This window comes from Mus musculus, chromosome 5, assembly GCF_000001635.26.
Source record: "Mus musculus strain C57BL/6J chromosome 5, GRCm38.p6 C57BL/6J".
Taxonomy (NCBI): domain Eukaryota; kingdom Metazoa; phylum Chordata; class Mammalia; order Rodentia; family Muridae; genus Mus; species Mus musculus.
The window spans coordinates 137132953-137156383 of NC_000071.6; the positions used below are offsets into that span (position 1 = coordinate 137132953).

At 47.2% G+C, this 23431-nt stretch overlaps 1 protein-coding gene across 2 annotated transcripts in view; it reads right to left on the reverse strand.

Annotated features, from left to right (window-relative positions):
* Positions 1-1971: 1971 nt before the first annotated feature.
* Muc3 (mucin 3, intestinal) overlaps positions 1972-23431 on the reverse strand; it is a 31125-nt gene continuing 9665 nt past the window's right edge. The window contains exons 2-14 of one of the 2 annotated variants that reach the window (XM_030254765.1): positions 21077-21178; positions 20014-20252; positions 16185-19617; positions 13682-13876; positions 10943-11064; positions 10528-10586; positions 9307-9461; positions 8185-8253; positions 7739-7901; positions 5236-5397; positions 4973-5070; positions 4105-4184; positions 1972-2533 (exon numbers count right to left, since the gene is read on the reverse strand). In XM_030254765.1, coding sequence (XP_030110625.1) covers positions 2492-2533; positions 4105-4184; positions 4973-5070; positions 5236-5397; positions 7739-7901; positions 8185-8253; positions 9307-9461; positions 10528-10586; positions 10943-11064; positions 13682-13876; positions 16185-19617; positions 20014-20252; positions 21077-21178 — 4919 coding nt within the window. In that variant the 3' untranslated portion in view covers positions 1972-2491. Of the gene's footprint in view, positions 2534-4104; positions 4185-4972; positions 5071-5235; positions 5398-7738; positions 7902-8184; positions 8254-9306; positions 9462-10527; positions 10587-10942; positions 11065-13681; positions 13877-16184; positions 20253-21076; positions 21179-23431 lie in introns of both variants that reach the window. The other variant, NM_010843.1, reaches the window with a different exon arrangement.

The window sequence follows — 23431 nt, forward strand, 5'->3', positions numbered from 1 at the left end:
TATATATGCAGTGTGTGCTCATGTGTGTATGCAGAGTGTGTGTGCGTGCTCATGTGTGTATGCAGAGTGTCTGTGTGCTCATATGTGCATGTGGAGTGTGTGTGCTACATGTGTGTATGCAGAGTGTATGTGCTCATGTGAGTATGTGAAGTGTGTATGCACATGTGTGTGTATGTGGAGTGTATGTGATCATGTGTGTATGCAGTGTGTGGAGTGTGTGTGTGCTCATGTGTGCATGTGGAGTGTGTATGCATGTGTTTGTGTGTATGTGGAGTGTAGGTATCTGTGCTCATGTATGTGGAGTGTGTATGCATGTGTGTGTTCTCATGTGTGTATGCGGAGTATGTGTGTGTTTGCACACGCATACATGGAGACCAGAGGAGAAAGTCAGGTGACTTGTTCCATTGCTCATTCCTTCAGATGGGGCCCTGGATCTGCAGCTAGGCTGGGAGCTGGGATTCCAGACAATGTGGGTAACCATGTGCAGCTTTTTTATTTTTTTAAATGTTTATTTTCTGAGACAGAGTCAAATCGTATGGCTCTCTACTGGTCGGTTTTCTGTGTCAATGTGATATAAGCTAGAGTCATCAGAGAGAAAGGAGCCTCAGTTGAGGAAATGCCTCTGTGAGATCCAGCTGTAAGGCATTTTCTCAGTTAGTGATAAATGGGGGTGGTGCAATACCTGGGCTGGTGGTACTGGGTTCTGTAAGAGAACAGGCTGAGCAAGCCATGGAGAGCAATACAGTAAGCAACATCCTTCCATGGCCTCTGCATAAATTCTGGTCTCCAGGTTCCTGTCCTGCTTGAGTACCTGTCCTGACTTCCTCCAATGAAGTGATCTGGAAGTATAAGCTGAGTGAATCCTTTCCTTCCCAGCTTGCTTTTTGGTCATAGTGTTTTAGTAGTAGCAGTAGAAATCCTAACTAAGACAGGCTCTGACTGGCTGGAACTCACTCTGTAGACCAGGCTGGCCTTGAATCACAGAGACATGCCTGCCTCTGTCTCCCGAGTGCTAGGACTAAAGGTTTGAGGCATCAAACCTGGCAATCACAGCTTCTTAAAGCATTTAGTACACTTTAATTATGTATTTTGTGTGAGTATATGTATGGACGTGTGCACACACATGTGTCACAGTGCACATGTGAGGATCAGAGGTCAGTGTGTGGGGGTTGATTCCCTCCTATCAGGTCTGCTTTGACAGGAAGTACCTTTAGTCACTGAGCTATCTTGCCAGTTCTCCTCTTTTGCTTAACTTGGCTTCTGGATTTCAACTCAGGTCTTCATGCTTGCCCAAAAAGCCATCTCTCCAGACCCCAGAGAGCTTGACCCTCTTCCTGCCTCAGGTGTGTGAATAGGTGTGGTCCTGCCTCATGTCATCCCCCAGAGATCAGCAAGTGATGCTTGGGAATGTTGGGGGTGAAGACGTTCCCTCTCATGGTGTTGAGGGTTGAATTGCATCCTGGAGGGAAGAGGAGGTCCAGGACCCTGTATAGTGTGGCAAGTGGAGAAAGTTCTAGAGTCTGTAAAACTTGAAACCAGTTTGACATGGTTACTTTTAGCTATTATAATCATATATGAGGGGAGAGGGTCAGAGAGGCTATTAAGAGTGTGACCGTTCTTTTTAAGCCCTCACCTTTCTTACTCTCTAGCCCTCCTTCTCCCCCCCTCCACATGGCCATGGCCAGTCTCTCTCTACCTTCTGTCTTTCTCCCTGCCTTTCTACAATAAATCTCTAAAACCATTTTTTTTTTTAAAAAGAGTGTGATTGCTCTTACAAAGGAATTTGACTTCACTTCCCAGCACTAGAAAAAAAGACAATAATAGCCTGTTACTACAGTCCTGAGGCTCTGATGCCCTCTTCTGGATATCATGGGCAATTGCATGCATGTGCACACACACACACACACACACACACACACACACACACACACAGATATGCACACACAAGCATAATTAAAAACAAAATAAGTATTAAAAATAAGCATATAATTGTATTTACATTGAATGCAATAAAATAAAAGCTTTAATCATACCCAGTCTTAAAAAGAAATTTAAAACTAAGCATGCCCTTGTAAAGACAGATGGTCTATGTTAAAAACAGTGCTTGCCATGGAGATGGGAGGTAATCTTTCTTAGAAGCGTGCTTTGCTGATGGTAAAATGCAACCCAAAGTTAAAACAACCGACGATGGCAGCGGGCCAGGCACTGTCCTTGGTGCTGATTGCCGGACCACGGGTAGGAGACATCTCTGGGCATGGGATTCTGGGAGGTTTCGCCTACCATCGTAACATGACCACTGCAGTTTCCATACTGTCGGCGCTTCCAGCATCATCTCTCTGGTACCCATTCTAGGTAACTGCAGGGTCTATTTCCCAGTAAGTCTCTATGCGGAATTCTCAATGTAGGGTGTGTTCCACCACGCTTGGCTAAACACGCTTCTCCTCAGTCCTCAGGTCCACAGATCCATGCAAAACCGCTTTTGTGTTAGTGTTTACAACGATGTCATGACTACCTGGGGCCTCTGAATCTGGATCTGAAAAGAGAAACAGAAACAGATAAGGGCTGAACACAGGAGAAATCTAGTTTGCAAATCATGTAAGACTCGAGTCTATAGAAGACTCAGCTGGAACTTTTAAAAAAAGTTTTTCTTTCTTTCTTTCTCTCTCTCTCTCTCTCTCTCTCTCTCTCTCTCTCTCTCTCTCTCTCTCTCTCTTTCTTTCTTTCTTTCTTTCTTCCTTCCTTCCTTCCTTCCTCCTTCCTTCCTTCTTCCTTCCTTCTTTCTTCCTTCCTTCCTTTCTCTTTGTCTCTGTCTCTCTCTCCCTTTCTTTCTCTTTTTTCTTTTGAGACAGAGTGTCACTATATATCCCTGGATAGCTTGGATCTTACTCTGTAGACCAGGTTGGCCTTGAACTCACAGAGATCCACCTGCCTCTGTCTCCTGAGTGCTGAAGTTAAAGATGTGTGTTACCATGTTGGATCTATATTTGATTTCTTGTGTGTGTGTATGTGTGCATCCAGGAACGACATATGGGAAACAGTTTCCTCTTTCACGTGGATCCTGGGAGTTGAACTGAAGTCACCAGGCTTGTTGGCAAGCATCTTTCCTCACCAAACTGTCTTGCCTGCCCTGGAATCTTGTTTTTTAGAGTCTAGTACAAGCAGGTTGTAGTCTCTCTTCCCGGCAAGGTGGGTAGATCTTATCTTTACCCCAAGGCTTCTCCTGTCTTAAAATATTCCACATATTTGAAATGAAATGTTTGGAGACAGAGTCTCATGTAGCCCGGGCTGGCCTTAAACTCATGCCATGGCAAAGGAAGACCATGAATTTCTGATCTACTTGCTTCTACCTCATCAGTACTGGGAGTACTGGGGTGACAAGGCTGTACCAGCAGCTTCTGAAAAGGCAGGATGGAGACCAGGGTTTTGTGTGTGGCAGGCACGCACTTTACCAACTGAGCCCCATGCCCAGCAGTAAACTATATTTTAAATGTTATAATGACTTGCTGATATATACCCATAACCCCAGCACTCAAGAGGTTGGGGCAGGAGGAGCATAAATTTGATGCCGGCTTGGGCTCCACAGTAAGACCCTGTTCCCAAAAAACTTTTAAATTCTTTTTAAAAACAATTTATTTATTTTATGTGTATGAGTGTTTGCCTACATGTATGTAAATGTGTCCTGTGCATGCTGGTGCTTATGGGCATCATATCCCCTAGTGACATGTTCCCTGGGACTGCAGTTGGATGGTTGTGAACCATGATGTGGGTGCTGGGAACCAAACACAGTCCCTATAAGATCAACAAGCATGCCTCACCACTAAGCCTTCTCCAGCCTCTCCCCCACACAAGGGACTTTTAAATCACTAGGGCATCAAGGACATACCTAAAGCCCAGAAAGAAACAGAGTCTGAAGCCAGGGGAAGTACTGAGTTCCTCTCCCCCGCCTCTTGCCCTTCTGAGTAAAAGCGCTGAAGTGTGTTCCAGAGACCACTGCCTGGGCCAGCACACAAGGGCTTTGCTTGCCTGAGGATTCTACCAGGTAGAAGGAGCAATGGAGGGCTCAGGGCACAGGAGGGGTGGGTGGCTCCTCCAGGTTGTTCTTACCTTTCTTTCTGGGTTTATGTGGTTTAGGGAAGGCTGGAAGGTGTTGTACACAGAGTCCAGGGGCATGTAGTTTTCTCGTTCTGAGGGAGGAAGGAGCAGAAGGTATTAGGAAGATATGCTCATCCTTCCTTCGAGCCCCACTGATGGGAAGGGGCTCATCCCACAGCCATGAAACGAAAACCAACGGGAATGTGGCAGACTGCATAAATCAGTTGCGGTCAACGTGAGTTACGTAGAGAAGCTGTGTCTCAGAAAGTCCGGAGACACAGCGGGGTTGAACTTTAGGAGTCCACTTCCTCCAGCCTCCAGAGTGCTGCAATTAAAGCCAGGCTTTCTTTTTTTCCTTTTGGAGACAGGGTCTCTTGCATCCCAGGCTGACCACAAATTCACTATATAGCCAAGCGTGTCTTTGTCTGCTGGGACTACACAGCTACACTACCACATCTGATTTATGTAGTACTGGAGGTCAAACTCCACCCATGCTCAGCCAGCACTCTACCCACTGACTCAGCCCCTCAGCCCTGTTCTTAGAAATGATAAGGCTTGCATTTAACAATACGTAATGTTAACCTCTTTTCTGAGATGTAAGTCACTTCTTGATGAGGAAGCTCACTCCTGGGACCTCATCTATGCCCCCAAAGGAATAGCATTATGCTCTAGAGAAAACTACACCATTAGTCGGCTCCGTGCCTCCCGTAGGGTGTTGCATACAGTTCACATGTTTTATTTGACCCAGGTTCCAGGTAAGCCTTTGAATGTGGACTAAGTGTTCAGAGATGGGAAATGATCACAGGACCTTTTCCAGGTCTCCTGCCTTCCACCCTTCCTATTATTCTGAGTGTGAACTCCACAGAGATGGTCAATATACCTTCATTGTGGTCAAAACCAAAGTTGTGGAAGGTTCCGGGAGATGCTCTGCCTTCCTCTTCACCCCACTTGTACATCTCAGACACTCTGGACCGTTGCCTATTGGGAGAAAGCGCCACGGAACTCAGTTATGATCAGAGACGAGAGACAAGAACCCAAGGTGAGCTACACCTCTGCTTCCAGCAGTGCGCAGTCCACCGAGGGCGAGAACGTAGAAGGGTGGGCGGGGTAGGAAGGCGAAGGAAGAGTGCGCATGCGCCTTACCTTTGCGCATCTTTTCTGAAGCGGATGGAGAACACGAGGAGGATCACGAGGATCACCAACAGCACTGCCACGCCGGCTCCCCCAAGTCCATACACCAGGCTTTTCTGGATGCCCCAGTCGCAGTTTTCCCCGCTGTACCAGTGAGTATCCGTGATCAGGCAGCTGAGATAGGAGAAGGGGCAGAGAGAAGAGTCAGTCATTGCTCCGGCCTCATGGGACACTTAGCGAGGTGCAAGTTTGAATGGAGTTCTGAGGAGATGAGCAGGTGACAGGTCCAAGTCCAGTCTCTTTAAGCAGGTTCAGCCAGGAACCCAGTTACAGGCCTTTGCCCCCAACAGTAGTCCGGGCCCCAAGGCAGTTGTTCTAAGCCTGTTTCCTCCCTACACCCGAAGCCAACCCGTCTACCTGCTCACCCAGTGTTTTCATTTTCAGTCTTGTTTGCGAACACCCTCAACTCTGTTTCTGATCTAGAGCCCATCTTTCCTGCCCTAAGGTCTTCTTGCCCAAGTTGTTCTTGTCTATCCATTTCATCCCTGATTCACCTTGAATCAGCTTGGGAGCCTCTGTTCCAAGAAGCTATCCTAGAGTAACCACTAGGATACGCGTGTGTGCGTAAGTGTTCACAGGTGTGTACGTGTGTGTGTGTGTGTGTGTGTGTGTGTGTGTGTGTGTGTGTGTGTGCATGTGGAGACAGAGGCCAACCTCGGGTGTTATTCCTCAGGTACTGACCACCTGTTTTTTTGAGACAAGTCTCTACACAGTTGTAATGGTTTGAGAGAAAAATGTCCCCACAGTATTTGAATGTTTGACCCCCCCAACTTGGTGATGATGTTTAGGGAGGTTCTGGGACCTTTAAGATGTGGAGCCTTCTAGAAGACATGCATCTCAAAGTCAGCGTTCAGAGCTTATAGCCGTTCAGAGCTTATAGCCGATAGCCTCTTGCCATTTCCGGTATGCTCCCTCAGTTTCCGGTGTGATGGAATGTGATTGGCTAGCTCCTGTCCTGGTTCCCTGTTGCCACGCCTTCCTCACCTTATGAAACCACCCCTACCCCCCATTCCCCCTGCGATGGAACCACAGCAACAAAAGTAATTAATACACTGGTTTGGAGCTTGAAAAGTAATCCAGGCGGGCTGGCCAACCAGTCCCGGGGATCCACGTGTCTCCAGTGCTGGAACATGTTTTTAAAATTATTTTTAGTTTTTGAAGTAAATTTATTTTTTATGTATATGAAAGTTGTCTGCATATACACGTATGTACCATGTGCACGCAGTACCCGTAGCAACACGAAAAGGGCATAGCATTTCCCAGAAGTGGAGTTTCAGGTGGTTGTCAGCCACCAGGTGGGTACTCTAACTTCTGACATCTCTCTCTAGCCCATGCCTGGCTTTGTTTACTGGGGGCTAGGGATCTGAACTCAGGTCCTCATGCTTGCATGGCAAGCATTTTTATCAACTGAACCATCTTCCTAACCCTTGATGTTTTTGAGACAGAGCCTCTCTGGGTAGCTCAGACTGACTTTGAACTCATGATCTTCCTGGAGTCTCTACCTCCCAAGCGCTGGGACAACAGACACAAAGTACCTACTCAGTGTTCAGTGTGCAATGCCTTTCTTGACTTTCCTATGTCCTGTGTCTGTGATTAGGCTATACAGGTTTTTCTGTCCCCATGGAGACACGGAGCTTTCTTTATCTATTTCTGTAGCAGGGGCCATTTAAAAAAATTTATGAAATTGAGACTGGAGAGATGGCTCAGCCGTTAAGAGCACTGACTGCTCTTCCCGAGGTCCTGAGTTCAATTCCTAGCAAACGCATGGTGGCTCACGACCGTCTCTAATGGGATCTGATGCCCTCTTCTGGTGTCTCTGAATATACAGTATAGTCATATACATAAAATAAATTTGTAATTTTAAAAAAAGAGAAAGATTTCTGTCTCTCTCTGTGTATGTGTGTGTGCGCGTGTGTGTGCATGTGTGTATGTGTATGTGCGTGTGTGTGTGTGCGTGTGTGCATGTGTATGTGTGCATGTGTGTGTGCGTGTGTGCATGTGTATGTACGTGTGTGTGCATGTGTGCATGTGTATGTGTGCATGTGTATGTTTGTGTGTGTGCGTGTGTGTGCGGGTGTTCTGGCGGTTAGAGAACTTGCAGATGTTGGTTCTCTCCTTCTACCGTGGAGATCCGAGGGATTAACTCCGGCTTAGTAGTCTTTCCCACATCACTCACCTGTCCTTGTCCTCTGAGAAGGAGGCCCTGTGTTCTCTGCTAGCTTGGGGGCCTCCTGAAACTGGAATGTTGGTATTCTGTCCTGGAGTTTTTTCTACCATATTGGAGAGTTCCTGATCCACTTTAGTCACTCTGGGCTTGGCCACGTGTACCCCTTTAACACTCCCCACCCAACCTGATTCTTTCACAACTGCACACTTTCAAGGGGTGTAGGGATAGAATCTCATGACCTTGGCCTCCAAGAGAGGAGCCACCGTGTGGGCAAAGCGGGGTACTCACAGGCACTGGGGTCCACTTCGCTGCAGCTGACATTTGCCGTAGCTGCAGTTCTTGGAGGTGCTGTAGCCCGCAGAGCAAGGCGTGATACAGAACCACTTATCGCCCTTCTGCCCCAGTGTGACAAACTTTGCAAAGTCCTCTCCAGCCTCCTTCTTGCATGTCTCTGAGGGGGGGGAGGGGGACGGACGGACATGGAGAAACAGCTAAGAACCAGGAGGCCAGGCACACTGCCTGGCTCTTCCCTGGCAGGTTTCTCCCTGCCCAGCTCTTTCCTTCCTGGCTTCTCCCTCTACTTCTGCCTGCTCCTCCCTGCCTGGCTCCTCCCTGCCTCCTTCCTTGCTCCTCCCTGCCTGGCTCCTCCCTGCCTCCTTCCCTGCTCCTCCCTGCCTGGCTCCTCCCTGCCCTGCCCCTCTGCCTCTCAGAACCAATGCCATCGTAATACATACCCTCAGGATTGACACTGACTGTGGCACTGTTTTGCACCTTGGTGGCAGTGGAGTTGAAACACAGTAAAGCTGTGAAGGAGACACAGAAAGCCATTGTCACAGAGGCTCCTTTAGCACCTTCAGTGTGTGGGGAAGGGGAAGGACTGAGGTAGTGCAGTGGTTTAAATGTGAAGTGTTCTCTGCAAGCTTATGTGTTTGGACACTTGGTTTCCAGATGACGAGGCTGTCTGGGAAGATTGGGGAACCTTTGTGAGAGGGGAGGTCATGGGGCTTCCCTGGGTCATTGTAGGAGACAGGCTGGAAAGTCACAGACCATGCCGCTTTCATCTGAGCCTTCTGCTCTGAGGATTTTATTGATTGGTTGGTTGGTTGGTTGGTTGGTTGGTTGGTTGGTTGGTTGGTTGATTTATCTAAGACAGGGTTTCACTGTGTGTGTAGCCCTGTCTGTCCTGGAACTCAATATGTGACCAGGTTGGTCTTGAATTCACAAAGATCTGCCTGCCTCTGACTCCCCAAGGGTTGAGTTCAAAAACAGCCACCCGCATAGGCCAGATCAGAACTTCCTAAGGAAAGGCAGACAGTAGGCTTCAGCTATCACAGGACTGCCTGAGGGCTTGCCTTCCCATCCCACAAGCCAGGAGCCAACCAGATCCTGCCTCTTTTGAGTTGTTTCTGCCAAGTTTGGTCACAACACTTTTAACTTATAGGCGTGGACGAAGAGAACTACAGGAGGGGCTGTCAGGCTCCTACTCCAGACAGACACACTCAGAGGATCCTGCGGCTTCTCTTCTGCCCTCACTCCCTCTGCCGCAATTCCCACACAAAAGCCTCGTGGTGTTATGTAGTAAGTCTCATGGTGCCTCAGCATCCAGCAGCCCCATCTGTCTCTGTCCCCTTGATATTGACGCCCTGCAGGAATTCTCCATCCTAGGCTGCTTCGTGCCCTCCCATCCAAGGCTTTCTTGAAGCGCGTGACAGGAATGACAAGACCCAGCCCTGGACACAGATCCCAGGGTCCCACAGTCTCCACCTGCCTTCTGTCACGACACCTCACCTGTCTCTCTCAGGTGGGGAGGTGAATGGGTTGCTCTCTGAGAGTTTGCGCCTCCAGGAAAACCTTACCTGAACAGTTATTATTGACATCTTGTACTTGAACTTCTGTTGCGTTCTTGATTTTTGTCTCCAGGTTTTTGACGACGGTATCTAATGTGTTTTCAAATCCTGGGGTGTACTTGGCCTTCAGGATGACATCATAATCCACCACGATACTGCCTTTGCTGGGGAGAGAGGGGTGGTGGTACACTTGAGCATCCTCTTGTGGTCATCTCTGCTACTCATCCTTTCCAGCCCTTCCCTGAACGGGATCTGCCTCCTCTACAATCCTGAGAAGGGTTCCAGGCAAGAGGATTGAGAGCTCGAGGCTATCCTGGGCTATGTAATGAGTTCAAGCTAGCCTAGAGTACAGAGCAAGGTTTTATCAGGAAAGACAGAGAGATGAAGACAGGGAAAAAGAGGGAGATCTGACAGGGTTTAAATGTGACTCTGACTCCCCAAGGGCTGTCAGAAGCACAGAGAGAGAAACACACAGACAGACAGACAGACAGACAGACAGACAGACAGACAGACAGACAAGGCATGTATGTATTGGGGAGCTCTGGAGAGATATCGCTCAGCTAGCTAAGGGAGTCTCTGTTATGTAAACATGAGGAACTGGATCTAGGTGTTCAGGTAGAAGCCATGGCATGCGTCTGTAACCCTGGCACTGGGGTGGGGGCAGAGACAAGTGGATCTCCTGGGCCAGTAAGCCTAGCCAAATTGATGAACCCTGGCTAAGTGAGAGACCCAGTCACTAACAATAGGAAGAAGAGAGGAAGGCACCCATTGCGGGCATCCAGCTTCCATATGTATACACATATGTGCACATGTACCTACCTACACACACACACACACACACACACACACACACACAGAGACACACACACAGACACACCTCCACACCCCCCACACTCACACACTCACACACACCACACACACACACACACACACACACACACACACACACACACACACATTTGGTTAGACAAAGAGATAATTAACATATGCACACAGGGAGAAAATATCACACAAGGACCCAGGAAAAAGGCACCATATTTGGTCTCAGACTTCCATGGGCTTCCAGGGCTGTGAGCTCAGAAAATGTTACTGTTCTTCAAGCCACAGCTACTGGTGTTTCTGCACAGCACCCACTGTGGGGTGATGCAGGCAGTCCCCAAATGGCCTCTATCATCATGACCCTTGTTCCCATTGCAGAAATCCCTCTTCCTTCCAGAACCAGGTACTCACCTCAGATTTTTGATGATAACCCCTTCATACTCCGGTATGCCAGCATAAATCAGAGCCATCTGCAAGACAAGGCCATATGTCATCCCAGAGGTCCCACCTTGGGGATTTCCTGTGGGATATCCGCACTCCCTGCTCCTCACCCCACCCGCCAGTGAAACAGAGACCAAATGGAAAGTTCTCTTATCAAGAGACCAGGTCTGTCCTGCTACCCTCTTGCAGTTCCCACGGAAACCCTGTTTCCCATCCCTCACCTGCCCTGGCTACCTCTGAGGACCTGGGGGAGCTGAGAACAATATGCCTCTAAGGTACCCAGCTGCCATCTTACCCTGTCCAGACTCCTCCCCGGGACTGGGGATGGGGGTGGGGGTGAGGTGGAGAGCTGAAGGGCCCTTGGGGGTAGTTCTCTCGGGGTTACCTGTTTTGTGAATGTCTTATTGAAGTTACTGAATTCTTCAGACTTTCGGTCCTGTAGCTTCTCACTGTATTCTTGACTGGTTACTGTCACACTCACTTCCACGGACGCGGCGACTGTCGGCTCTAAGCGGGACAGACAGGAGCATTGACCATTGAGATGAACCCTTACCAGTGAGATCCTCAGTCCCTGAAGGCCCACCCTGGGTGCAGGGAGTGATACAGGGCCCCCTCCAACATATTGTCCCCTGGAGGAAGTGGACAGGAGTGTGCTCCTTAGGGCTTATGGATAGCTCCTGTTTTGGATCTAGAGCACCCTGTCCCACTTATGGTAGATTTATATCCTGATAAGTCCGCTGCATATTGAACATTTCATAAATTAAACATGTTCTTAACTCGGGCTGGAGAGATGGCTCAGGAGTTAAGAGCACTGACTGTTCTTCCAGAGGTCCTGAGTTCAATTCCCAGCAACCACATGGTGGCTCACAACTATGCGTAACGGGATCTTCTGGTGTGCATGAAGACAGCATACTCATATACATAAAATAAATAAATATTTCTAAAAATGTTCTTAACTTTGGCATTAATTAATCTGGGAATGTAGCTGAGTGGTAGAATGCTTGTTTGTTATGCACAAAGCATGTCTACAGACACACACACATAGACACACACAGACACACACGCACACAGACACACACACGCACACACAGACACACACGCACACACAGACACACGCACACACACATATGCACACAGACACACCCACGCACACACATAGACACACGCACACACACATAGACACACACGCACACACACACATGCACACGCACACACAGACACACACACACACGCACACAAGCATTTGCTCCTATAAGCCACAGCACACTCTTGTTCAGCAGCACAGCTTGGTTAGTTGTTACGTTTTGTTTGAGACAAGGATCTTTCTGTGTATCCTTGGCTGGTCTGGACCTCACTATGTAGACCAGGTTAGCCTCCAGCTCATAGATATCCTTCTGCCTCTGCCTCTGCCTCTGTTAAACCCTGGGATTAAAGGTGTGCACCCCCATACTCAGTCTGAGGGCTCGTGTGTGTCCATGTGTCTGACTGTGGGGACTGCTCAGCATTTTGAGATAGTACAGTTCCACATGGCACCAGCCCAGGGGAAAACTCACATTGGAAACTTGAAGTAGGTTTCTGCAGAACAGCTACTACTGCCTCAGCATGGTAAAAACAGATTGTCATTCTCTCTCTCTCTCTCTCTCTCTCTCTCTCTCTCTCGTGTGTGTGTGTGTGTGTGTGTATGTGTGTGTGTGTGTGTGTGTGTGTGTGTGTGCCTATAGCTGTGTGTTGAGGCCGAGTGAGAGGGGACAGGTCTCTCAGTGGTTTGGAACTGACCAAAAGGCGAGACTGGCTGAGCAGCAAACCGGGGGGATCTCGGTGGCCCGGCCTTTCCCATGCACAGCCACATCCTGTCGCTATTTTCATTTATTTGCTTGCTTGTTTGTTTGTTTGTTTGTTTGTTTGTTTTGCATAGGTTCTAGGGATTGAACTTGAGCCCTCACATTTGTAAGGCAAGCACTTTACCAACCAAGCTGTCCCTCCAGCCCTGGTAAATTGACTGACTCCATCATGGTAAATTGGGGACCACTCATGTTCATTTTTTTTCCTCTTTGAGACAGGATGTTACTATGTAACCCAGGCTGGCCTTGAACTCTTGACTCTCCTGTTTCAGCCTCCCAAGTGCTGGGTTTATAGGCTTGAGCCACTGCGCCTGACTTTGTACTCATTTAAGTCTGTTTTCTGTTAAAATGCTTTTTTGAATTTGTATTTTGTTTCAAAAATATATCTTCTTGATCGGTTCTTATTTATTTATATGAAACATTTTTTGAGGTTTACTGACTTTATTTTAGCTGTATATGTGTTCTGCCTGCATGTATATCTATGCACCACGTACATGCCTGGCTCCTGAGAAGGCCAGAGCAGCTCCTCGGATCCCCTGGAACTGGAGATATAGATGATTGTTAGCAACCATGTGGATGCTAGAACCAAACCTGGGTCCTTTGCAAGGGATGGCAAGTGCTCGTAACCACTGAGCCATCTCTCCAGATCCTATGTGTTTATTCTTGTACGTGCACTATGTATGTGGCATGTGTGTGTGTGTGCATGTGGGAATGTGTTCATGTACCTGCACGTACGGGTCAAAGGTCAACATTGAGAATCTTCCTTAAGCAATTTCCACCTTTTTTTTTTTTTTTGAGACAGGATCTCTCGTGGAACCTGGAGTTGATCAGTTTGGGTAGCCGGCTGGCAGCAAGCTGCAGGAACCATTGTTCTCTACGCAGATATACCTCACTCACACTGGCATTATGGGTATGCACCGCCACACCCAGCGTTTTACTTGGGCGCTGGGGATCATCAGACTGAGTTCCTCCTGCTTCTGCTCTTGTGGGGAGCACTTTACCAACTGCGCCTTCTCTCTGGCCCTTGATTCCTGTTTATTCTTGTTGATTTTCTTGTGTGCGCTCATGCATGTGCACATGTGGTATTTTTGGTACCCACACTTTCGGTACTTACACGCACATGCACATACACGCACACAAATAAATCTTAAAAATAATATTGGCTATAAGAAGTAGGGCAAGGACCAGTGTCTGGTGGGAAATTCTTATACTCGGTACTGGGGAGTGAAAGCCCCGCCCACACTGGGGAGGGAGAGCCCCGCCCACACTTTGTAGTCACTTACCTATCTCTACGCTCTCCACCAGTTCCTCACACCGTGGCCCATAGAAGAGGCTGGTGCACTGACATTTGAGCCCGTCCCACGTGCCTCCATTCTCGCAGTTGACCACGTTGACTATATTCTCACAGCGATCCCCCCCGAAGCCGTTGGGGCAGATGCACTTGTCACCTGTCCAGAACCCTCCGTTCATACAATTCACTGCAAAAGACAAAGCAGAGATTTGGTACACACATTTACATAGAATGTTACAATTTGACATGTTCCAGGTCCAGTTACCCCTTCCTCTCTCCTTTCTTGTTTTTTTTTTTTCCGTATTTCTTTTTTTCTTTCTTTTCTTTTCTTCCTTCCCTCTTCCTCAACTTCTCTTATTTTCTGAGACAGTTTCTCACTATGTAGTTCAGGCAAGATTTGAACTTTCAACGGTCTTGCCTCAGCCTCCTGAGTCCTGAGATTAGAGGCCAGGAATGGCCCAGCATGTGTGGGTTACACCCAGAGACTCTGTGTAATGAGACATTCTGACAAGACCCTCTATTCACAGGACAGTCAGCCTCACCCTCATGTCACAGACAGAAGCACTGTGGACAGGACCCTATTCACCGGTTCAGACCCCAAGGCTGGCTTGACCTCGCCTTGGAGTCCAGCTTACATCAGAGGCAAACGCACATCAAACGCACAGAAGAGAAAACTTGGAAAGCGAGTGACATGTTGGAGACGGAGACTGAGTGAACCGGGGCAGCTGAGCAGTGGAGATTCCACCAAGTGTGGCTAGCATTGAGCTTGCTCTTCAGTGCCCAAGAGTCTGTGCCTGCTTGCAATTCCTGACTTCAGAGACATGGAGCTTGAGGGAGTAGACATTGTTTGAATAGACAGGTAGGAGTTACTCATAACTTCCCATGATTGATGGCGAGCAGCTTGAAATAGCTAAAACTCTTTTCTCTTTGTCTTATTTACTTATTTAAAGCATGCAGTGTGTGTGTGTGTGTGTGTGTGTGTGTGATGTGTGTGTGTGTGTGTGTGAGCCAGAGGTTGGTGTCAAGTGTCTGTCTCAACTGCTTGTCACCCTGCTTACTTCTTTATACTCAGAGCAGGTCTCACGGAGCCCGGGGCTCACTGATCTTTATGGTCTGGCCAGCCAATGAGTCCCAGGAGTCCTCCTGTGTCTGCTGCCCAGTACCAGGATTGCAGATGTGCATTACCCTGCTCAGGTCTTTACGTGGGTTAAAGGGATCTGGGTTCAGTCCACATCCTCGCACGGGTGGCACTTTACTGACTAGGCTTCTCCCAACCTCATTCATTCATTCATTCATTTTGGGATTGCTATCTCTTAAATATATATTTTTATGTATTCCGATATCTATACATATATATGTATCGAGATAGTCTGGGATAGACTGGAACTCATTATGTAGCCTGGGTTGTCCTTAAGTTATCAACTTTCTTGCCTCCACCTCCTGAGTGGATGGATTACAGGCTCCAGCCACCATGTTTAGCTTTAGTTAACATTTTTAAGCACTCAGGTTAGTATATTACTGAATACACATAGAAGGCTCTTTCTCAATTTTGAGGGAGATTGCAAAGAATCCCTGACACTATGAAAGGCATACTTTATACAAAATATAATGTGTAACACATAATAGGACAAGATTGTACCACAAGGTGAAAGCCTGTGTTGAGCCAAGAGCATCAAAACCAGAGGGAGGACTGAGCAGGCGCAAAGGAGGAAAGGGGAGGAGTCTGACTCACCCACATTACCACACAGTTCAGACAGCACAGACAGGAGAAACCCTTTTCATAAATAAAAGAGAGGTGGAGGTGGAAGACAGGAGCCAGGAGACTCATGATTGCCATGGGCTTTTGAAAAGCGATCCTGACTGAGGTATCACTGACAAGAACAAAGAATGAAAAAACTCAACAAAAAGTATACAGTTAATGAAATTATAGCATTGGGGAAAAAAAAGACAGACACAAAGGAAAAAACAAGAGAAACAGGATATTGTGTGGAGATTTAAATGTGTGTATGTGTGTGAGTAGGTACGTATATGAGTGTGGGTATGAGTGTGTGAGTGTGTGTGTGTGTGAGTGAGGGTGGAGAATGGAACACATGCTGTAGTGAACACAAGACATCAGAAAGAGGTGAGGAACACCACAGTGCATGAGGACAGAGGAATGATAGAGAGTAATACTAAGATAAGAACAAAAACGATGTGCTAGGAGAGCTGTAGAATGAACCAGAAAGAGCAGAGCAGAAGATGAAGAGGGGAAAGAGGAGATAACAAAAGAAACGTTATCAGGTACGAAAGTGAGAATTGAAAACCACAGAAACATAACACACCCAAAAAACAAACAAGTACTGAAAAAAAATTGAATTATAGGAGGAAGATCCTGCTACAAATAAAAAAAGAAGGGATGATATTAAAAATGAATAAGGAAATCATGGAATAAATATGGAAACACACTGAGCTGATCAGAAATATCAAAGGGAAAAATGAAAACCATAAGAACTTACCGGCAGTAGTGGTAGGTGCTGGGGTGGTAGTGGGCTCAGGAGTGGTGGCAACTTCTGTAGTGGTTGTAACTTCAGTAGTGGTGGTGACATCAGCAGTGGTGGTTACTTCAGCAGAAGTGGTGACATCGGCCGTTGTGGTGACATCAATAGTGGTTGTGACATCAGCTGTTGTGGTGACATCTGCAGTGGTGGTGACATCAGCAGTGGTGGTGACATCACCAGTGGTTGTGATTTCAGCAGTGGTTGTGACTTCAGCAGTGGTGGTGACATCAGCAGTGGTGGTGACATCACCAGTGGTTGTGATTTCAGCAGTGGTTGTGACTTCAGCAGTGGTGGTGACATCAGCAGTGGTGGTGACATCACCAGTGGTTGTGACTTCAACAGTGGTGGTGACATCAGCAGTGGTGGTAACATCAGCAGTGGTGGTGACATCAGCAGTGGTTGTGACATCAGCAGTGGTTGTGACTTCAGCAGTGGAGGTGGTATCAGCAGTGGTGGTGACATAAGCAGTGGTTGTGACTTCAGAAGTGGTGGAAACATCACTAGTGGTTGTGATATCAGCAGTTGTGGTCTCTTCAGAAGTGGTGGTGACATCACTAGTGGTTGTGACATCAGCAGTTGTGGTGACTTCACCTGTGGTGGTGACATCATCAGTGGTTGTGATTTCTACAGTGGTGGTGACTTCAGCAGTGGTGGTGACATCAGGAGTGATGGTGACATCACTAGTGGTTGTGACATCAGCTGTTGTGGTGACATCAGCAGTGATGGTGACATCAGCGGTGCTGGTGAAATCAACGGTGGTTGTGATTTCAGGTGTGGTGGTGACATCAGCAGTGATGGTGACATCACCAGTGGTTGTGACTTCAACAGTGGTGGTGACATCAGCAGTGGTGGTGACATCAGCAGTGGTGATTACTTCAGCAGTGGTGGTGACATCACTAGTGGTTGTGACTTCAGGAGTGGTGATGACATCAGCAGTTGTGGTGACATCAGCGGTGCTGGTGAAATCAACAGTGGTTGTAATTTCAGGAGTGGTGGTGAGGTCAGCAGTGGTGGTGACCTCAGAAGTGGTGGTGACATCAGCTGTGGTGGTGACATCAGCAGTGGTGTTGACAACACCAGTGGTGGTGAAGTCAGCAGTGGTTGTGACTTCAACAGTGGTGGTGACATCAGGAGTGGTTGTGACATAAGCAGTTGTGGTGACATCAGCAGTGGTGGTGAAATCACCAGTGGTGGTAACATCAGAAGTGGTTGTGACATCATCAGTGGTTGTGCTTTCAGCAGTGGGTGTGACATCACCAGTGGTTGTGACTACATCAGTGGTTGTGATTTCATCAGTGGTTGTGACTTCAGCACTGGTGGTGACATCAGCAGTACTGGTGACTTCACCAGTGGTTGTGATTTCAAGTGTGGTAGTGAGGTAGGCAGTGGTGGTGATTTCAGTAGTTGTGGTGACATCACCTATTGTGGTGATATCACCAGTGTTTGTGACATCAGCAGTGGTGGTGACATCACCAGTGGTGGTGACTTCAGCAGTGGTAGTGACATCAGCAGTGGAGGTGACATCAGCAGTTGTGGTGACATCAGCAGTGGTGGTGAACTCAGAAGTGGTGGTGACATCAGCTGTGGTGGTGACTTCAGCAGTAGTGGTTAAATCAGGCATTGTGGTGAGATCTGCAGTGGTGGTGACATCAGCACTGGTGGTGACATCACCAGTGTTGGTGAAGTCAGCAGTGGTTGTGACTTCAGCAGTGGTGATGACATCAGCAGTGGTTGTGACATCAGCAGTGGAGGTGGTATCAGCAGTGGTGGTGACATCACCAGTGGTGGTGACTTTAGAAGTGGTGGTGACATCACTAGTGGTTGTGACATCAGCAGTTGTGGTGACATCACCTGTGGTGGTGACATCAACGGTGCTGGTGAAATCAATAGTGGTTGTGATTTCAGGTGTGGTGTTGAGGTTAGAGGTGGTGGTGACCTCAGAAGTGGTGGTGACATCACCACTGGTTATGACTTCAGCAGTTGTGGTGACATCATCCATAGTGGTGACATCAACAGTGGTGGTGAGGTCAGCAGTTGTGACATCAGCTGTAGTGGTGACATCAGCCATGGTGGTGACATCTGCAGTGGTGGTGACATCACCAGTGGTGATGAAATCAGCAGTGGTTGTGACTTCAGTAGTGGTGGTGAGGTCAGCAGTCGTGGTGATTTCAGCAGTAGAGGTGACATCATTAGTGGTTGTGACTTCAGCAGTGGTGGTGAGGTCAGCTATTGTGGTGACATCATCAGTGGTGTTGACCTCAGCAGTAGTGGTGAAATCAGTCGTTGTGGTAACATATGCAGTGGTGGTTACTTCAGCAGTGATGGTGACATCACCAGTGGTGGTGACATCATCAGTGGTTGTGATTTCAGGTGTGGTGTTGAGGTCAGCAGTTGTGGTGGCTTCAGCAGTGGTTGTGACTTCAGCAGTGGTGGTTACTTCTGCAGTGGTTGTGACATCACCAGTAGTGGTGACATCAGCAGTGGTTGTGACATCAGCAGTTGTGGTTACATCACCTGTCGAGGTGACATCAGTTGTGCTGCTGAAATCACCAGTGGTTGTGATTTCAGGTGTGGTTGATAGGTCAGCAATAGTGGTGACATCAGCAGTGGTGGTGACATCACTAGTGGTTGTGATATCTGCAGTTGTGGTGACATCAGCAGTGGTGGTGACATCACTAGTGGTTGTGATATCTGCAGTTGTGGTAACATCAGCGGTGGTGGTTACATCACCAGTGGTTGTGATTTCAGGTGTGGTGGTGAGGTCAGCACTGGTGGTGACTTCAGAAGTGGTGGTGACATCACCAGCGGTTGTGATTTCAGGCGTGGTGGTGACTACAGAAGTGGTGGTGACTTCATCATTGGTGGTGACATCAAGAGTGGTGGTGACTTCAGCCGTGGTGGTGAAATCAGGCATTGTGGTGACATCAGCAGTAGTGGTGACATCAGAAGTGGTTATGACTTCAGCCGTGGTGGTGACATCAGCAGTTGTGGTGACTTCACCTGTGGTGGTGACATCATCAGTGGTTGTGATTTCAGCAGTGGTTGTGATTTCTACAGTGGTGGTGACATCATCAGTGGTTGTGACTTCAGCAGTGGTGGTGAGGTCAGCAGTTGTGGTAATATCAGCAGTTGGGGTCTCTTCAGAAGTGGTGGTGACATCACTAGTGGTTGTGACATCAGCAGTTGTGGTGACTTCACCTGTGGTGGTGACAATATCAGTGGTTGTGATTTCAGCAGTGGTGGTAACATCAGAAGTGGTTGTGATTTCGGAAGTGGTTGTGATATCAACAGTGGTGGTGACATCATCAGTGGTTGTGACTTCAGCAGTGGTGGTGACATCACCAGTGGTGGTGATATCAGCAGTTGTGGTCTCTTCAGAAGTGGTGGTGACATCACTAGTGGTTGTGACCTCAGCAGTTGTGGTGACTTCACCTGTGGTGGTGACATCATCAGTGGTTGTGATTTCAGCAGTGGTTGTGATTTCACCGGTGGTGGTGACATCATCAGTGGTTGTGACTTTAGCAGTGGTGGTGAGGTCAGCAGTTGTGGAGCCATCAGCTGTTGTGGTGACATCATCAGTGGTTGTGAAGTCAGCTTTGGTGGTTACATCATCCGTTGTGGTGAGATCACCAGTTATTGTGACATCACCAGTGGTTGTGACATCACCAGTGGTGGTGACTTCAGAAGTGGTTGTAACATCATCAGTGGGTGTCATTTCAGCAGTGGTTGTGACTTCAGCAGTGGTGATGACATCATCAGTGCTGGTGACTTCAGAAGTGGTGGGGACATCACTAGTGGTTGTGACATCAGCAGTTGTGGTGACTTCACCTGTGGTGGTGACATCATCAGTGTTTGTGATCTCAGCAGTGGTGGTGACATCAGAAGTAGTTGTGATTTCGGCAGTGGTTGTGACATCAGCGGTGGTTGTGACATCAGCAGTGGTGGTGACTTCAGCCTTTGTGGTGGATGGGGAACTGGATCTTTGCTGGTACTCCTGCCGTGGCCATGCCTCACTGTTTTCCCCGTCTGTAAGTTACAGATGTTAGAATTACTTGGAAGGAGAAACTTCAATACAAAATGATTCCTTTCTCAGATGTATGCGGCAAGTGTGTCAGGCCCTGTCTACCCCCTTCAGCCTTTCTTTTTCCTGTTCTTTTAATTTGTTACTATTAGCGGTTGCACTGGAGCTCACAAAACTCCACCTGCTTTTGTCTTCCAAGTGCTAAGAATAAAGAACTGTGTCCTCCCTGATTGGCTTTTGATGTTTGATTGTTGTTTAATGCTTGATGTCTTGAGAATTCGGCTCACAGTGGGCGGTTCATCCTTGGTAGGATAGGAAAGCAGATGGAGCCCCACTCTTCCAGAGCCACAGCTTCTCCAGTTTCCTGCCTCAGGTTCCTGCCTTGAAATTCCTGCTGTGGCTTCCCCAGTTGACTATGTTTGAATGAGATCGGCCCCCTCAGCTTTTATGTTTGAATTCTTTTTCTCAGTGGCGGCCATAGTGGGTATGACACTGTTTGGGGAGGATTCAGGCCTGTGGCCTTGTTGGAGGAGGTGTGTCATTGGGGATGGGCTTTGAGGTTTTATAAGACACACACTGCTCTGTCCTTGTCTCTCTCTCTGCCTCGTGGTTGTATCTGAAGATGTGAGCTCTCAGCGACTGCTGTAGCACCCTGCCTGCCTGCCTGCCATGCTCCCTCTGATGACAGTGATGGCTTCTAAGCCCTGAAACCATAAGCTTCAAATAAATGTTTTCTTTTATAAGTAGCCAAGACAGACTGTAATGGGTAGTGTAAGCCAAATAAACTCTCCTCCCCAGGTTTGCTTTTTATCACAGCAAACTAAGATACCTGTGGTTTTGGTCTTCAACACCGTCCGGAACTGAGTCTCCTGGCTGTCGTCTTGGGTGCTATTTCCTCCTCCATCCCACACACTTCCGCTCTCGGTGGTCCCTGAAAGAGATGCAGGGCTGTTAGCCTCCCCGAATCACCAAACTCCTTTCTTTCCTGAGTCCCTCCTTCGTTCAATACCTCTCTGAGCATTTGCTCCCCGCTCCAGAAATTGTTAGCCTCTTGTGAGCCAGGAGTCAACCATGGCCTTGTCCACCACAGAAGCCTAGCTACAACAAAGTCTTAATTTGAGAGTCACAAAAAAATTGACATTCATATGTTTCTGAACATGAAACGACCAAAAATGTATTGAAAATCCAAAGCATAATAAGCTTGCAGTGTTTGTGGCAGCTTGCTCCTGTGTTGTGTCTCAAGCCTTCCCTGCAGCCTTGGATTTGAACGCAGAACACGGTCTCTTTACACTGTGTGTGCCATCATCTGTCTAACAAATGCTCGCCAAAGCTGCCTAAAACACCACTATTCCATCTTATAAATTTTAGTGTTTTAAATATATGCTATATATATATATTATTTTATATAATGTATTATATCATATATAACAGTCACATATTACATTTATTACATATTATATATTATAATAATATTGCTGTGTGCTTATGGGGTGTTTTAGCTATTTTTATATTGCTGTTGTATAATATAATTGCTTAATTATATAATTTTAAATGTTATATATGTATATATGTATGTATGTATGTATATATATGTGTGTGTGTATATTATATATGTGTATATATATACATACATGTACATATATATATACATATATATATATATATATACATACACACACACACACAATGCTTTTGGAGCTTAGAGATATCTTGGGTAGTATAAGTGCTGAGGAACCAAAGTTCAATCCCCAGTACCAACATAAAACTGGGCACAGTGGGGTAATGACTGCAGTCACTGCCCAGATTCCTGGGCTTGCTAGCCAGCCAGTCCAACCAAATTATTGAGCTCTAGGGTCAATAAGAGTCTCTGTCTCAAAAATAAGGTGGAGGCCAGGTATAGTGGTGCATACCTTTAATTGCCACAAGGGCAGAGATTAAACAGAGGTGGACCTCTGACTACATGGCCCCGTAGGGCTACATAGTAAGACCTTGAAAAAAAAAAGGATGGTGAGGAATTGAGGAAGACACCAACACCTTTCACCTACATGTGCACATATATGGGCACACACAAACATATCTATAAAAGCATATATGTTGTGTTCTTGTGGAAAATAGTGGTTTAGTTATGGAAAGCAAAGATTCAATATTTCTCTATTAAACTAGTATCAAATCTGTATATCTTAAAACTGTATCATGTTAGACAAACAAGCACACCCATTTCATTGGCAGGTAAATTTGCTTTCATTTTCAATCAACTGCAGAACTATGTATTATACAGATAATTGTTTTAAGGTAAATTTCTTTATGACTTACCACTAGTTAATGTTTGATTTGTAGATCTATTTGATACACCTGTATACCCCGAGCTGTCTCAAGATTTAAAGAGCAACAATAAACTAACGCTCAGGCAATGCAATTCAAGGACAAGGACCAAGATCCCACCCCAAGTCGGAAATGGAACTTGGCAGCGTTAGCCAAGTGGTTCTGCCTTGGCAGTCATGAAGGACCCCAGAGTAAAAGGGATGTGGGATCTTCCTCTGAGGTTAGGGGAGCTGATGAAGCCTTGTGGGAAGTTGTGAAGATGAAGCTTGGGTTCCACCGGAGACCCCAAGGTGTTGGAGATGTCAGAGCTGTGGGAATGCAGCCAAGAAGAGCTGCAGACAGAGCCCTCAGCCAGCCAAAGAGCACAGCAATATAATCATACCTAAGACACCCCCATAAGCACCCAGCAATGCAAAAGACATGGAAATCATTTCCATGTGTATGAGAGTGTAGGTGCACACACGTGTGCAGTGCACGCGCATGCCAACACCAGAGGTTAATCTCCAGTGTCATTTCTCAGGAGCCATTCACCTTGTTGAGACAGACTCTCCCAGGGCTTGCTGTTTGTCTAGACTCAATAACCAGGATGCCTGGGGGACCTGCCTGTCTCTGCACCCTCGATGCTGGGGTTACAAACGCACTTCACCATACCTGGCTTCTCCGTGAGTACTGGCATTGAACTCAAGTGTCCAAGCTTATATGGCAGGCATTTTACATGGCTACCCTGTCTCTGAAAGTAATGTTTCAATACATCGGATGCCAGACGGAAAAGGATAATGACTCTTGGGTGACATGAAGCTTATTGGCCTGGATGGATATTCTGGAAGCAATGAGGAGAGTTGAAGGCAAGTGGAGCCATGAA